The 15,794-nt window shown below is 40.4% G+C and overlaps 1 protein-coding gene across 1 annotated transcript in view; it reads right to left on the bottom strand.

Annotated features, from left to right (window-relative positions):
- The window catches only part of FAF1 (Fas associated factor 1), a 146,867-nt gene extending 131,073 nt beyond the window's left edge, over positions 1–15,794 (bottom strand). The window contains exon 1 of the mRNA XM_030952979.1: positions 15,451–15,794. Within this exon, the coding sequence (XP_030808839.1) occupies positions 15,451–15,495 (45 nt within the window). The 5' untranslated portion in view covers positions 15,496–15,794. The remainder of the gene's footprint in view (positions 1–15,450) is intronic.

Below are 15,794 nucleotides of genomic sequence, written 5' to 3'. Positions count from 1 at the left end.
TTGTAAGAGAAGAAGGAGGCTAAGCAGACACTTTTTTCCTACCAAGACATAAAGAGCCATCAGGTCATAGATTTCCCATGTTCTTTTTTTCCAATTTACAACCATGAAAACCTAAAAAGAAGAAATCACGAAGAAATTCAAGGCAAATTCTCTCTTCCTAAATTCAACCCTGAAAAATTCCACACTTACAAAGCACTACATGCAGTATGTCAACACAAAATGGACCAGTCTGAAGGACCACAAGATGAAATTATGGGGAATTTTGCCTGCAGAGGGGAGGCAGAAATTTTACTGTTGCACAGTGCTCTCACCACCACATCGATCCTCTCTGCAACAAAACAAAATTTCTTCCACTTCAGAGCATGCTGTGTTAATGCTGAATTTCACCCACTTCACATTGAGAGTGCTAAAAAAATACCATTTTGCTCCTCAGAAGCATAATTTTGCCTTCTTTTCCATTATTTCTTGCAGTTATTTCTGAAGTTAAAAATGGAACAATGTTTCAACACAATCCCCAACAAATGCTTATACATTTATATACACTTAAGCCGGGTAGATTTGCAGAGTACAGGGCTTGAGCTTGCCATTTCTGAAATCACAGGATGGTTCATACTCCCATCAACCTGCCACTGGAACTGATGTCAACAGATCTGCTGCAAAAAATCCTGCTTTGAGAAAAAGCTCTGCAGAAGTCTGAGATTCTGTTTACATCCCAGTGAAATACACCTAATCTGGTCATTACAGAAATAGTTACTATTTCTCATTAGTCAGCCCTGCAAAATCTGCATGACTTTTTTAAGAACTACCTTGTGTTCCAACCTACAATAAGAACTTGACCAACAATGTGTTGTTCTCACCCTGGGCTGTGCAGATGAAGCTGAGGAGATGGTACCTACAACACAGGATTTAACACTGGTTTTAGTTGTCCCCTCTTTTTATCATTCCTGCAGCTCTGCTGACTTGCCACTGTCCTCTCTTAGCCCACAGTAACTGCAAATCAATTCAGCTGACTTTGGAGTACTCTCATTTTGAGATAAACTAAACAAAATCAGCTTATCCTTCTGCCAGAGCACACAGTGAAAGGAGTTAACTCATGCCAGGGAGGGCAGAGTAATTAAACAGCTAATTCACCTGGTGTCTGCATCCTTCCTGAATCATCTTTCTGGTGATTTACAATGTAAAACAGAAGCCTGCTCTTGGTCACTCAGCAATGCGCAGTCACTGGGTAACAAGAACAGACAGGTGTAAACACCAGCTGAAAATAAAGATCATCAGAATTCTTAACAGCAAAGACAAGCACTTTTGGTTAAAATCTTTGCACCATTCTTACACTCCTTTGTAATATTTGATTTTGAGGAGTTCTTAAACAAAGATTTCACTTTCCAGATGGATCATTTTTGCTAGCTGTCAATGAAACAGAAAACTAACATTTCAGAATTGCACCAGGAAAGAATGAGTGCTACTTATCAATGTAACCATAAAAGAGACACTCCCAGATCTTCAACACACTGTTAATGTCAGAGTAGCAGCAAATTAAGATTATTTAGAATCTTACTGTATTGCACTATTTCAACATTCAAACACTACATACCACAACATACAAATCCTTGTATCAAGTCAAAAGCCATCAGTGAGATCAAAATCCACAGCAACCAAAAACTAAAGCTGCTTCCTTGTACCTGCATCATGTCATGCAGGCTAAACTAAAGAAAATCAGCTGGTTTGCATGTCTTTGATTTTCCCTAAGAAATTAAGCACACAAGACAGGCAGTCCCTCAATGGCAAGCCTGACGTGATGTCAAAGGCTCTGTGGTGACAGATCAGTCCCAGAACAACCTGGCTGCTCCTGCCTTTGTTTTCTTCAGGGAAAGCACACAGGAAACCAGCAGGTTCTGTGAGCAACAGAATTAACAGAGTCTAGTTCCTCATGGGTTTGCCTCTCATCCTTAATTGCAAGGGCTGATTTCAGCTTTTCCTATGGCTGGAATATTTATAAGACCTTCTTCTAATGGACTACTTCCCATATTACCTGGCTGTATTTTCATTATATTTTGAATAGTTTCATTAGTACAAGTCCAAGGGACACCTGGCACCTTAGGGCTCTATGCCTCACTTATCTAGCATTCACAGGGTTTAATTATTTACAATACATAAAGATTTTTTCCTCATGTTAATTCCTTTTATGCTACCCAAGCAAGAAAGAAACAAACAAAAATTTAATGGGAAAAAGAAAGTTAAATTTGTTCAGAAACAGAAGTGAAAAAAACCTTAAAAACACAGCACAGCAGATGAACCCTAAAGATGCAAAAATGCATCTTTGAGCAAGTAAAGAGAGGGGCTGAGGAGACTTTTTTTATTATTCGTGGATTTTTATTCAGCTTTATTTTCATGAGAGACCTGCTTAACAGAAGGCATTAAATATTTTAAAAGAAAATTCCTACCTGAATACTACTAAATCTTGTTTCAGTGAACAACTAGCACATCCTCTAAGTCATCAAAAGATAAAAGGAACAAACCACCACAGAAAAGGTAAAACCTTGAAGGCTCACTGATTTGTAAACCTTTACACATCAGAAAGAAACCAAATAATTTTTTTTTTTGAGGACAAAGGAGAAGAAAAGGTAGAACAAGTTCCTCCTCCTCCCTGCATTTCCTGTAGATCTAGGATATCACTTTCAGCCTTCACAGCAGCTCCAGAGACTCTGCAATCACTTCTGTGCTTTTCCAGACCACACAAGAGGAAAATGAATGCGAAGATGAGAAAACTATTGTTGTGTGCTGAATACATAATCAGATTCTGAAGATAAAGTTACTGAATGTTAAAACAACTTTTTTAGCATCCTGCCTTTCCAGGTCAGGTAAGTGTTTCCACCAGGCAGATTAAAATCTTCACATCATAAAATTATAGAGTGTTCTCCAAATTTTTTTCCAGGTACCTTCATATCCCCACAGCAATGAAGACCCTACCCTTGGAAAGTTTCACAGGTAAACATTAGGGTCCTATCCTTGTACAGTAACATTAAACTTAATAAAAAAGCAAAGTAGTTAGTGAGGAAACAATTCAATAAGGAAAGAAGTTGTGAGGGCAGACAGACTCCAAGGCATTTGAGACAAAGCTAGGAGCTGCTTCCAGAAAGCTGTAATGCAGGATGCAGACTGGCTCTTCTAAATCCCTTGCAGGGTGGTCTGACCCCAGCAGCTGTAACAGCTGGATGTGAGGTTTGAGACACCAACAGCCCAGGCTCCAGCCCACCTCCACAGCCCAGGGAGCAGCTGCCTTCCCCATCTGGCAGCAGCTGCCCCTCAGCACCTGCTGCAGGGATGCAGGATCCATGGCAGAGCTGCAAGAGCCAACTGCTGCTGCCAGCACAGAGCTGGGCTGTTCCTGCAGCAGGGCTGCTCCTGCAGGGCTGCTGACAAACACAGCCTCACATGCTGCCCCCCTGCACAGGAGCTGGCAGCACAAGGCATTGGGCAGCAAGGCAGGATGTCTCTCCCCTGTGACACCATTCCCCTCCTGGCCAAGGCAAAATGCAGCAGGCAAAGTATCCAAAAGGCCACAGCAATAGCTGGATATGGAGGACTAAGTCTCAATGTTCCTTTTGAACAATTCCATACTTCCTTTGGATACTAACAGTAGCTGCATTTTCTCCAAAAAGGGACCATCTAACCCAAACTAGGCCTAGAACATTTTGTACAACAGGTTCAGGCCCATTAAAACCAGGGCTGTAATTCACAGACAGCTGTGAATTACATTGGGTACCACTTACTCCTGTAACAGATGAAAAATAAAATAATCTGTAGCTCAGTCCATTATTTCAATGTTTAGCCAAATGCTACAATGCCCAAAGAAACAACTGCATGAAGGCACCAAAAGATTCAACAGGATTGCTTAGGAAGAAAAGCTTTCACCCTCTGGGATCTCCTACAAAAGCTCAGGAAGTCAGCATTAACACACCTGCAAGTGCACAGACAACACCCTAGGAAGTGCTTACTTTTGAAAGCACCAAATAAATTTTTATCACTAGATAGAGCAGGGTAACTAGAGTTAACTCTATTCCATAAAGATATATGAGGGTTTCAAGAGACATAAGAAATGCTGCCAAAGAACATAAATCGTCAAAAATCAATTCACTATCCCTTGGGTAACTTACTCTTCAAAAATTGAGAGAGACTAAGAGCATGGGAAACTCTATGAGTCCAGGCCACAAACCTGCTCAGGACAGCTGAATTACGCAGATCAGCAGCTTAAAAACAACAAACCACTCAGAGCTGTTCTGAGTAGCATTTGAGCTATAGCAAAGGATATTACCTATCTCCTTGCATATGTCCTGTGTAAAAGATTTACCTTGCTGTTTTATTCACCTCTCCAATTACAACCAGACAGTTCACAGACACACTTCAACTCCCTATGCCAGGTTTTGCATATCTCCAAAGACAGGGAGTCTACAGCCTCTCTGGGCATTTTGTTCCAGTGCTTTACCACCTTCACTGAGAATTGTTTCTCCTTATATTTAATTATAATTTCCCAAGCTGTAACCTATATCCACTGCCTCTCACCCTCAGACTCCAACTGCAAGAGAAATTTGATTCTGTATTGTCTGTTATCACCCACTGTACAACTGAGACAGGAACTAGATCCTCCTGCAGCCTCCTCTCCCAGGCTACACAAAGCCAGCTCCCTTAACATCACCTTTCACACAAAAATGCTCCAGCCTCCTCCCTCCCTAGGTAACCCTTCACTGGACTTGCTCTGCTTTGTCAGTGCAGTGACTGAGAGTGAACCCTGTACTCCTGGCATCAGTGGTCTCCCCTGAACAATGGGAAAGAATGGCCTCCCTCAGGCTCCTGGAACACTTGTACAGCCCACTCAGTGGCTACTACTGCTTCTAGAAGAATCCTTAAGCATTCCTAACAAATCCTTAAGCACTTCTAACAAAAATCAGGTTTCTGGATGCAAGATTTTTAAACAATCCAATCCTGAGTTTCCTCTTTCTAGAGTCAAGCACAGGACTTCACTTCTTTTTCCCATCCATTATGAGAAGAATGGCTCAGTAATCAAGGACAATTATCAAGTCTGTAAAGAACCAAGGCTAGCTCCAGATTCTATCAGCTAGAAATCCACTCAAACCCAGATTTAGGACACTAATTCACCCCTGACATGTTAATAAGTCAAAAAATTTTATTTAAATTCAAACATACACTGTTGCAATGGTGATTACTTCAAAGCTACTGGAACAAAGTGTAACACTTCTTCCCTTAAAACAGGTAAGTTAAGCCAATATGCCTAGCCAAGCAAGTAAAGGCTTTAGTACAATAATATCAAATTTAAGATGCCTTTGGGACTCCCTTGTGGGCTATCAAGAGATGCAGCACATTCAGACACTCTCAACTTGGATTTTTTGGTACCTGAGTTCTTCTCATCCCAGAGTCCCACCAGTACCAGGATCACCTCCACAGACTTCATCAGCTCCACCCCTCTGTGGCATCCCTGCTCATTCTAACCCTGCAACAACCCTAGCAATGTATCGAGACTGTTCTTAATATGAGTCATCCGTGGTTATTAAATTAACTTTTACTTCTGTTTCAGACAAACACTTAAAAAACAACATCCAGGCATATCGACCAAGACACAGACTGAAAGGTCACCTACTGCAAGCATCTAACTGAAAAGATAAGAATGCTTCGCTGGTTTTTTTCATAACTCAGAAGACCATCTGGTAAAAATTAAGCAGATTCACCAGCTGTTCATTTAGCAAAAACAAGCTAATTTACTTTCCAGCATCAGAAATCAAGAAAGGGTTTTAGGCAAATATGCCAGAATAAAGTTTGCCCAATGCATTTCAACTCCCACACCCAACTATTTACAAATTTCATCATTCTCCTATTTGAGCATCCCCTTAAGCAAAGCGAGGTGGGGAGGGAAGAGGGGAGAAGGAAAAATAATATTTATGAAGGTCACAGAAGACATTTCAACCTGTAGCTACCAAGCAGACAGGAGTGAACTTTGCCCACACTCTGAGATGACTGCAAGCCTTCCAAACAAAGCAAGCTGGGGACAAAGTCTAAACCGGTAGCATGAAGCTCTAACCACTTCTCAGCAGAACTAACTAACCCAGCACCACACTAACCACGTTCAAATGGATTCCAGCAGACTGTGAACTCTCCCAAGACTCTGGAGCAAATTCTGATTCCAGAACACCACGAAGGCAGATCCCTAGGAAGTCCATGAGCTGAGCCAAGACATGAACTCAAGCCTCCCAAGCCCCATGCTAACACTCCAGTGTTTAAGCCACACACGTTACATACAAAGAGCAGTGGTCAAACTGAATTAAAACACAAACCAAAAGCCAGTACCCATTAATTAGTACCCTACGCTACCAAACCCATTTGTCTTTCCTGAGGACTGAAGACAGCCCTTACCCAACAACTACAAACACGTTTTAGTTAGGATTATCCCAAAGTTTCAGTGTTTGTTTAATACTTTTATTAAGTATGTCAGTGAAAGCAAAACCCCAAGGTTTCCTGAATCATTTTGCCCTTACAGTATCGCATAAGAAAAACTGATGGAAAAAAGAAAATAATTGCATGGATCAAACAAATGCTTGCTGCACATTTGCACTCATCTCCTTTCTCCTCATTATCTCAAAAGCAGCAGAATTTTAAAAACAACTCAACAATAAATAAAAGCCACTTTCTAGATAAGCACACAAAGGAAGAGTACTGATCCATACAAAAGAATATTTTAGTCAGCATTTCACAAACACTCTTTAATTTTTGTGAAGAACAGGACAGCAAGGAACAGACATATTCTTCAAAACCTGGAAAAGGCACTGGCATGGTTTAACTCCAGCCAGCAGTCAAGCCCCATGGAACTGCTCACTCACTGCCCCAGCAGTGGGACCAGGTAGAGAATCAGAAGGGTAAAAGCTGGAAAATTCACAGTTTGAGATAAAGACAGTTTAATAGGGAAAGCAAAAGCCACCCACACAAGCAAAGCAACACAAAGAAGTAATTCCCTGCTTCCCATGGGCAGGCAGGTGTTCAGCTACCTCCAGGACAACGGGGTCCCACCACGTGTAGTGGTTACTTGGGAAGACAAACACGAACACTCTGAAGATCCTCTCTTCCTCTTTCTTCCCCACACTTGATACATCAAGCATGATGTCATGATGTCATATGGTCTGGAAAATCCCTTTGGTCAGTTTGGGTCCCCTGTCCCAGAAGTGTCTCCTCCCAACTTCCTGTGCACCCTCAGCCCCGTTCCCAGTGTAGCAGAACAAGAAGCAGAAAAAGCCTTGGCTCTGAGCAAACTCTGCTCAGCAATAACAAAAACATCTCCTTATTATCAACTCCGTGTTCAGCACAAATCCAAAGCAGAGCCCCATAACAGCCACTGGGAAGAAAATTAACTCTACCCCAGCCACAACCAACAGGCATCCAAAGCAGGGAAACAGCAGCACATTCAAACTCCAACCACAGGTCATACCAATAGCACAGGCCAACAAGGGTTGAAAAGAAAAAAAAAAAAAAAAACAAGAAACAGCTTTCTAAAGACATAAATATTATATAAGCTTTTAAAAGCATCAGGCAAGAAAGCCTAACAGGAAGTCAGTGGGACCAAAGAAAGAAAACAGTAAAGAAGTATTCAAAGAAGGTAAGGGCATATCAGAAAAGTTACATGAAATGTGTGCACTGATACCCACTACTGAGGAACTTTGAGACCATCTGTAACACAGCCGATCTGTACAGAAAACAATCTCATCCTAAAATGTCAGCAGAGACACAGAGCAAACCACTAGATTTGTGAGAGTCCCCAGAACTCTAAAGGAACTTAAATATAAGTTTTTCACAGCAGACTCCTCTTTAAATCAGTTTGATTAAAGGTGAAATCAACACCACATTCCCACAGTGTTGTGGTGCAAACCAGAAGGGGTTAGTATTTCTACAGTTTAGTTTTGACTTCTGTACTAATAAGAACAGCAGAAATTCCAATAAACTACATAGAATAGGCTTAGTATGTCCATGTATATGACACATTGAGGAAAAGTGAACACAGCTTCTATAGAGCAAACTCACATATCACAAAACTACTCAAATGTCTCTCAAGAACTCAGCCAGCTGAAGAACACAAGACTAACTCAAGATGGCACAGTTTATTTCTCAAGTTTAACAACAAACCCCATCATCAAGCTTTCAAAATGCTGACTTCCAGAAACTAGGATGAGGTAAATCCACTCACATCCTGTTTCTTTCAGCTCTTTCCTAAGGACCAGCCACTGCTGTAGGAAAGACATTAGGTCATCCGGGTCTTCGATCTGAGCTGATATGGCACCTTTGGTATTTGCTCGCACAAACAACCTGACCTTTAGAAAATAAAAAAAAATTATAGATGTGACTCAGTTTCAGTGTTCTTGTCTTTACAAATTGTTTTCTGCAATAGTTAAAAATGAAACTTATATAAAATAACCCAAGGGCTAACATATTCTGTTCTAGTTTCAAAATGTCTCTTAAGAACTTCAGCTTTAATGAATTATCTTTTGAAAGCATTAACTACTGCTGTGGAACAAAGACCTGCTCAACCAGTCAGACATAGAGGACCAGTAGATGACTATTTCAATAGACCAAACAACATGTCATGCATACATGAGGGCTTTGATTTCCTCTTTGAGCAGTTTCTTTTTACAATTGCACATTAACTAGTCAACTCTAAAAAATTGGCTTAATTAGCAGGTATCAATCCAGCCAGTAAGCATGTCATTTCCTTTCATCCAAATAATGAGGGACGAGTAAAATGTTAGGTACTTCCCCAGGCCTTTTATTCTAGTTCCTACAGTAGTTAAAGGAAAGGACTCATCTAATGGCTGCCCCACATATGCACAAATTTATTCAATGACTAGAAAAATATGAGATCCTATCAAAGCCAGGTAGTTCCTCTAAAAAGCTACCTTCTGCTTCTAGTATGGAAGTATGTGAAAACTAGGCTTGCAATGGTAACTGAATCATAAGAACTGCCCAAATACAGAGGAAAACTCTACCCTTTCAGGCTTTCCAGCTCCAACACAATATTCCCAAGAGGGGAAATTCTCAAGGCCCCTTAAGACAAGTAAGAAATGGCTCAAATGCTCATCCTCTCCCACACCTCCTTCCACACAGAAATATGAACTCAGTGAGTGTAAAGTTTACTGTAATTGATCCGTGCTTACCAAGATATATTAGCCATGTGGTATTTTCAATATGACAAATAATTTTCACAGTATCTTTCAATGAAAGCCCATTCCTAGCCACTGGGAGTACATATAATTATTAATTTCAATATTATAATTAGTACTGGTTGTCATGGCATTTGAAAAAGGATCCTACAGCTACCACCTCTCAATCTGTTTCAGTGACCTACTAACCCAAATACCTATATGAATGGGCTGATGGAAATGGTGACATGATTACTATGATGTCAAGAGTCTTTTCAAGGTAATTGAATGAAAAAACCAGAATAAACCTCTTTCTAAAGACAAACTGGTGCTCCAGTGGTAAATTATTCAGCTTCCTACAGCAGGGGTGTAATGCACACAAATCAGTCAAAGTAGCCTCTTTCTTTTCTATAAATGTCAGTTAGTATTTCTAATTAACTATCTGTCCTTCCATCAGAGAAATTAACTGGCTTTTCTGTGAAGAGCTATCATTGAGAATATCCAAGTTATGTTTCTAAAAGGACACCATTCTTACTCCAACTTCTTATTTGGGATTCTGGAACCCACTTCACCTTCAGTTTAAAGGCCAGTAAATCCATTAGTCTTGTTCTGATGAACCTGAACTTTGGGATGACAACTGAGCCTAAACATATCTAGAGAAATGAAACTCCAAAACCCACAAGGAATAAATTAATAGAAGTGATGGCAGAAGTGAGTGGTAGCAGACAGTGAAAATGGCAATAACCAAGCTAGAACACACTAAGCATGCAGTATGTTTTTATCTTGTCTCTTGGCCCTAGGGCCATTTACAGCAAACAAAACCAATTGTATTCCAAACCAAGAGGTCCAGCTACCAGTTCCAAAGGTGTAACTGACTGGGTAATATAAAATTATAATGTGATAAAATCCAACAAGGATTAAAAGGAATTCTAATCAAAATGCAAATTAAGAGGCCTCACAAGTATGAACTTCAACATCCTACAGTGTCCTAAAGGCTTCTTTTTTTACACTACAAAACAGTCCTCTTATCTATTTTAAAATTTAACTAAAGATACAGTAACCTATATACATTAAAACAGGTCAGGGGAGCAGTGCAGAGCATCTGGGCACCTGACTATGAGAAACCCAGCAGAGCCCACTTTTAACTAAAGACACCCAGCAGGCGGTATGGTTAAACAAACCTGTCTATCCCAAACCCTGATTTCCAACCTCTAGAGTTCTGGATTTCCTTCCAGCTACTGTGGAGAGATCTGCAGAGCTCAGTTCAGCACCCACTGCACTCCACATTCTACTGAGAGGCCACACTACAGAGAGGTTTTGGTTTGAGTAAGACTGAGGTTTAAGCTCAGACAGATCTGAACAGATGTACACCCAGGTATATAGGGAGACCTTCTGATGAAAATGTAGGCCTCCAAGAACTTAATCTTTGGAAAGAATCTTCCAGCTTATGTTTGAACTTTGACTGGAACTCTCTTCAGCAACAAGCTATTGTTGAGGACCTTGTTCCAAATTCCCCAACACTCCACTAAAATCCTGCAAAGAAAGCAAGAACAGCCCTTTCTGCCCCAGCACGTTAATGACAAAACATGTCTTTTTCTTTCAGAAATCAATATTAAGGACATCCACTTTGAGATTTGTTCAGAACCCACAGTGAATGGTTTATTCTTACAGAAATGCTTGAAACACTTTCCAGTCCCCACCCTAAGTCACAGTTAAGGGCCAGAATCAAGGGTAGTGACTTAAAGCAATGCCTGTATCTGCCCACCTTTTCCATCAAGTCTTTATATGGGCAATAAATTAAAATGACAGAAATCCTGAGCCACCATGCCAACAAGCACAGAGGAAAGCAAAGCTCTTAGCACCCTTAAAATGTCAATTCTACACATACACACAGACTGTTGGACAGTGAAAACTGTTCACAACTGAGATAATCTTCTACAGGGTTGAAGCAGACAGGAACAAAAAAAAACCAAACCAAACCAAACACTTTATCTTGTCAGTTATTTAACAGCACTGTGTTAAACTCCAGGTGAAAAGATTCTCCAGTTTCTTTAATTTTTGCCATTCCAGAAGGAAACAAGTAGATTGAATTACAATTAAATCTTCAAAAAAAAGGCAAAGCAAAAAGTAATAAACTGATGTATCACTGTCATGGTCAATTTTATAATTTAAAACACAATCATTTAGCATGCTTTCTCACTTCGCTGCAACTGATCGCAATGAGGCTCTTCCTCCCCAATTCCCCCTTGCTCCTCCCACAAACCTGTTTTTATGAAAGAGATCGACACAAAGTTGAAGTTTGGAAAAAAAAGATATTTTATACATAAGTGTGTGAATCATACAACAGTAGTGTACTATCCAGTTTAAAAAAAATTGGAAAAGGAAAAAATAAAGCACATACCTTGGTTTCACAATGAACAGAGATGAAAGAGGGAAGAACACTACTAGAAATCCATTGTCTCAATGAAAGCAAGGATTTTGAGTTCTGTCATTTCACTCTGAAATCCTCCCACCCTGACCAAATCCTGACCATTATTTGGTCAATGAAAAATGTGAATTCTTTGAAAAATTTCCTCCTGAAGCTCCAGAGTGCCAGATATTCTTGTAATACATGGACACACAGGAGCTGGCAACCCCACAACACTGCAACCCTTAGGCCCACTCCACATTTAGGATTGTTGTGAGGACAAGCACACAGCATGAATAAAGTGGTCCTATAGGTGGACATAATTTATGTTCTTGCATCAGAAAGATGTTCTTGCTAATTTTAGTTCCAATCCTAAGTGAAGCTGTAAAAACAAAAGCAAAAGCGCTAGTGTACAAAAACATCAATATCTGACACTTCTGCCAATACTCAAAGTTAAACTTTGGGAATGAAGACCAATCTATGTCAATTAAATGAAGCTCTGTGTAACTAAATTTTACAATTTAAAAATAAAAAAAAATCTGTCTTCTTTATAGTGAAAAGCAGACCCCAAACTGCAAGAGATCATGAGTGTATTTGTACCATGTGAGCAGCTGGGTATCCCACTGAAGATGGAAGCACACTTTGCAGTTAAACACAACAAACAACACAACAGTTGTTAAAAAGCTGGTAGAAATTAAATGCCCTTATTTCCCCCAGTATGTGAAGTGTGTTACAGCATCACTTACCAATTCACATGCAGCTACCTTTTTGAGGAATTTATGCTACTAAAACAAGCTGTTGTGCTTTTTCCTATGGAGTTTTTCCTTTATGCCAATGACACTTTGTGGAGAAGTTCTGAATTGCATTTAGTAAAAAAAGCTAAAACTTGTTTGTGCACTGGACTCCACATCAGCTACTTCCACTGAAAACAATCAGGCTACTCATGTACAAAGCAAAGCTTCTGCATAATCTTTCCTAAGTGTGGGCCTAAGAAGGAAAAGTTAGGCAGGTTGCTTATACAGCCCACACGCATGAATACGTATTTTGTGCTCCCTGGGTAGCACACAGTAGCCTCATTAAAAAGGAGAGGAAAAGAAAATAATTATAAACCACACAGAACAGGCTTAAATTGTTTTGAGACATTAGGCAAAAATATTTTTGTAGATCACTCACTGCGCCTTACTCTATACTTAAAATATTTCATAAAATACCATGGGTATATGTATATATATATATATATAATATAAATTTTAAAAAATATATATGCAAAGTACTTTTTAAAAAGAAGTAATTCTCTTTAGTATCTCCAAATGCAGAAGTAACCTGTTACTACAATCAGAGCTAAAAAGAAAAAAACACAATGCAACACAAGTTCCTGCTCTAGCTGAAACCCAAGGCAAAATCCCTAATAACTCTGGAAGATACTAAATAAATCCATGAAAGCTTCACAAAAGCATCAAGCATCAGTACAATTATGATTTCATTTCTTTTTTTTTTTTTATGGGGAGATAAAACCCTTTCAAGAAGTTTAAAGACCACTACTCTATCCCCCTTAAACAAAACTTGGGAAAAGTAAGGGTGAAATGGTGATGCAAGTTTCCCTCCCAATTTAATTCACCAAAGATTAGCTGAACTAAACTACAAAGATTTGCTTTTGAAATTTTCACTGTGTGCACCATTCTTCACCAAGACACCTCACATAAACATAGAAGATGGCAGCAGAACTCTGACAAATATATTTATTAATTAAAAGGTACAGAAAATATAAAAGGGAAAATGAAAATAATGCAGAATTACTTTGCACATCATGTTTTATTCTCCATTTTAAATTCTTAGTGAATGAGTTGCAAATTCCACCAAGTATTTAAAAGACCCAAAAACCTTTACTATTTTGTAACAGTCTGATACAAGGCCTAATAACAACTAACATTGTCCTTTACTAATCTGAATCTTTAACAGCATGACAATTAACAGTTCAGTACTTCAAAATTAGGGAGACACTTGATATAATCTTAAGAAGAAATACAATGATACAGGAAAACAAAGCTGTCTGCTGAAATACAAGAGGAAAATGTTTGGGTTCTTTTTAAGCAAGGATTGGTGTATGATAAAATATTTCCTGTGTCCTAGGTTCAGACACATTATGTCATCCACCCTTGATCTAAAACTGGCTTCTGTGACTCCACCACCCATCTGTAAGTTTGCAATGATACTTACTTGTCTTCATGGTACCAAACACTGCAGTTGCTCTTACAGTTTTATTAATGGTTTCAAAATCCAAGCACAACAATACTGCAAAATAGCAAAAAAACACCTGGAAAGTGTAAATCTGTATTGAAAATTCTGTTAAACAAATACTCTTATGTTCACCAGCCACTAATCTCATCTTCTGGGATTCCTGACTGCAAGTTCAGGTAATAATGTGGGATGCCATAAGAATCTGTTCCCACAGGTATGAATGCAGAATTGGGGTCCCAGATTCCTTTCACACAGTGTGTTGTTCCTGGAAAAACTCCTTTGTGAAATCCCAGCCCTAAAACTGGGATGTCATCCCTTACATACACAAAAGTACCACCAAGTACACCAAAGTAGTGTCAATATAGTACCATTTGGTAAGCATTTTAATGAATACAGGTGTAAGATATGGGGTACAGGAGGGGATGACAGTCCCCTGTTGCCAGCTGGGAACTCCATGAGTTACATCAGTGAGATACCGGTACCTTTTGCAACAGAGGAATTACTTAATTACATAATACACAGGAATTACTGGGCACACTACAGTCACCCTACCTGTAGCTCCAAAGAAACACACACACAGAGTGAATTGGTGGGATTACTTATTTTTTTTTCTTTTCAACTAAATGAAATCGTTTCACAGCTAACAGTATTTTAAGAAGCTGAACATATAGATGGCAGTTTTACAAATCAATCCAAGGATATCCAGGTGCCTACCCATGTAAGAGCAACCACTGCAAATGGACAGAGCTTAAAAAAACCCAGATGGATTAAAAAGCAAATATTAAAAAAATATATTCAAATATTATCTGATTCCCTTCCCAGATGTGTTTGGCTCCCCCCCCTCCATTATTTCAAATGCAGGAATCCTCCACTTTTTTACTTGGTCTTAGGAAAACAATATAAAACAAGCAACATTAGGAAGCAATATACACTCCTAAACACATTGCTTTCACTTACAGAAGGACTTTATTCTGGGGATAAGATATAGAAATCTGAAATTAAATTACAACCCTTTTGTAGAGAGAAGGAAAGGTAACAAACAACTTGGAAGAGGATATTCTTCCCTTCTACACAAACACGCTGCTGTTTGGAATGGGGTGGGAAGAGTTTTACCGTCATCACAACAGTCATAGGCTGAGGCAACCATGGAGTTTAGTGTTGATGCTGGAATGGAAACACCTCTGTTCAGCACTAATCTGTAGTACCAGCAAGTGATTCACTACAAACACTGTGACAAATCATGTGGACTGGTGAGTTTTGTATCCTCCCTTGGCATTTGCCTCTTCCAAGTGAGCTGCCTCACAGCTGTCCCAGGGCCTGGGTGGTTGCAGAGGGTAGGAACGAGCGAAGTGGATGAAAAAGCTTTATTTTATTAATTAAAAACTGAAACTCTCTAAGTTAAAGAAGACATTTTGTTCACGCACCTTGAGAGAAGAGGGCACACGCTCTCTCTCTGACAAACAAAAAAGAAGGAAAGCGAGAGCGGAGGCTTCAGAGGGTGGGCTTCACACCCACCAGCCCGGACCTCCCCACAAAGAACAAGCAGCACAGCAACGAGGAGAAAGAGAAAAGCAGCGAGAGGCCACGGTTGTGTGGCGGCGGCTTGAAATTTACCTGGAAATCAGCCAATATCATTTCTCGGTCCATGTTGGACGCCATTGCAGCCAGCTGCGTCCCGGCTCTGCTCGGACCCGCGCACCTGGAGCCGCTGCCGCGGGGAGGACGGGGCAGGGTGGGAGCTCAGGAGCTCATGGAGGCGCCGCGCTGCGCTCGGGCTCCCGCGGCGCCCCCGGGCTGCCCCTGCCGGGGCCAAGCAGGGGAGCAGGCAGGAGAGCGGCGGGCCGGGCGCGGGGCCGGGAGCGGGCAGCGCTGCCTCAGCCGCTGGCCCGGGAAGGAGGAGGAGGAGGAGAAGAAGGAGGAGGAGGAGGAGGAGGAGGCAGCGCCGCTCCCCGCCTGCC

The sequence above is a fragment of the Camarhynchus parvulus genome, chromosome 8, assembly GCF_901933205.1.
Source record: "Camarhynchus parvulus chromosome 8, STF_HiC, whole genome shotgun sequence".
Lineage (NCBI taxonomy): Eukaryota > Metazoa > Chordata > Aves > Passeriformes > Thraupidae > Camarhynchus > Camarhynchus parvulus.
The sequence above is the reverse complement of the archived record's forward strand: the minus strand, read 5'-3'. Positions and strand labels throughout refer to the sequence as shown.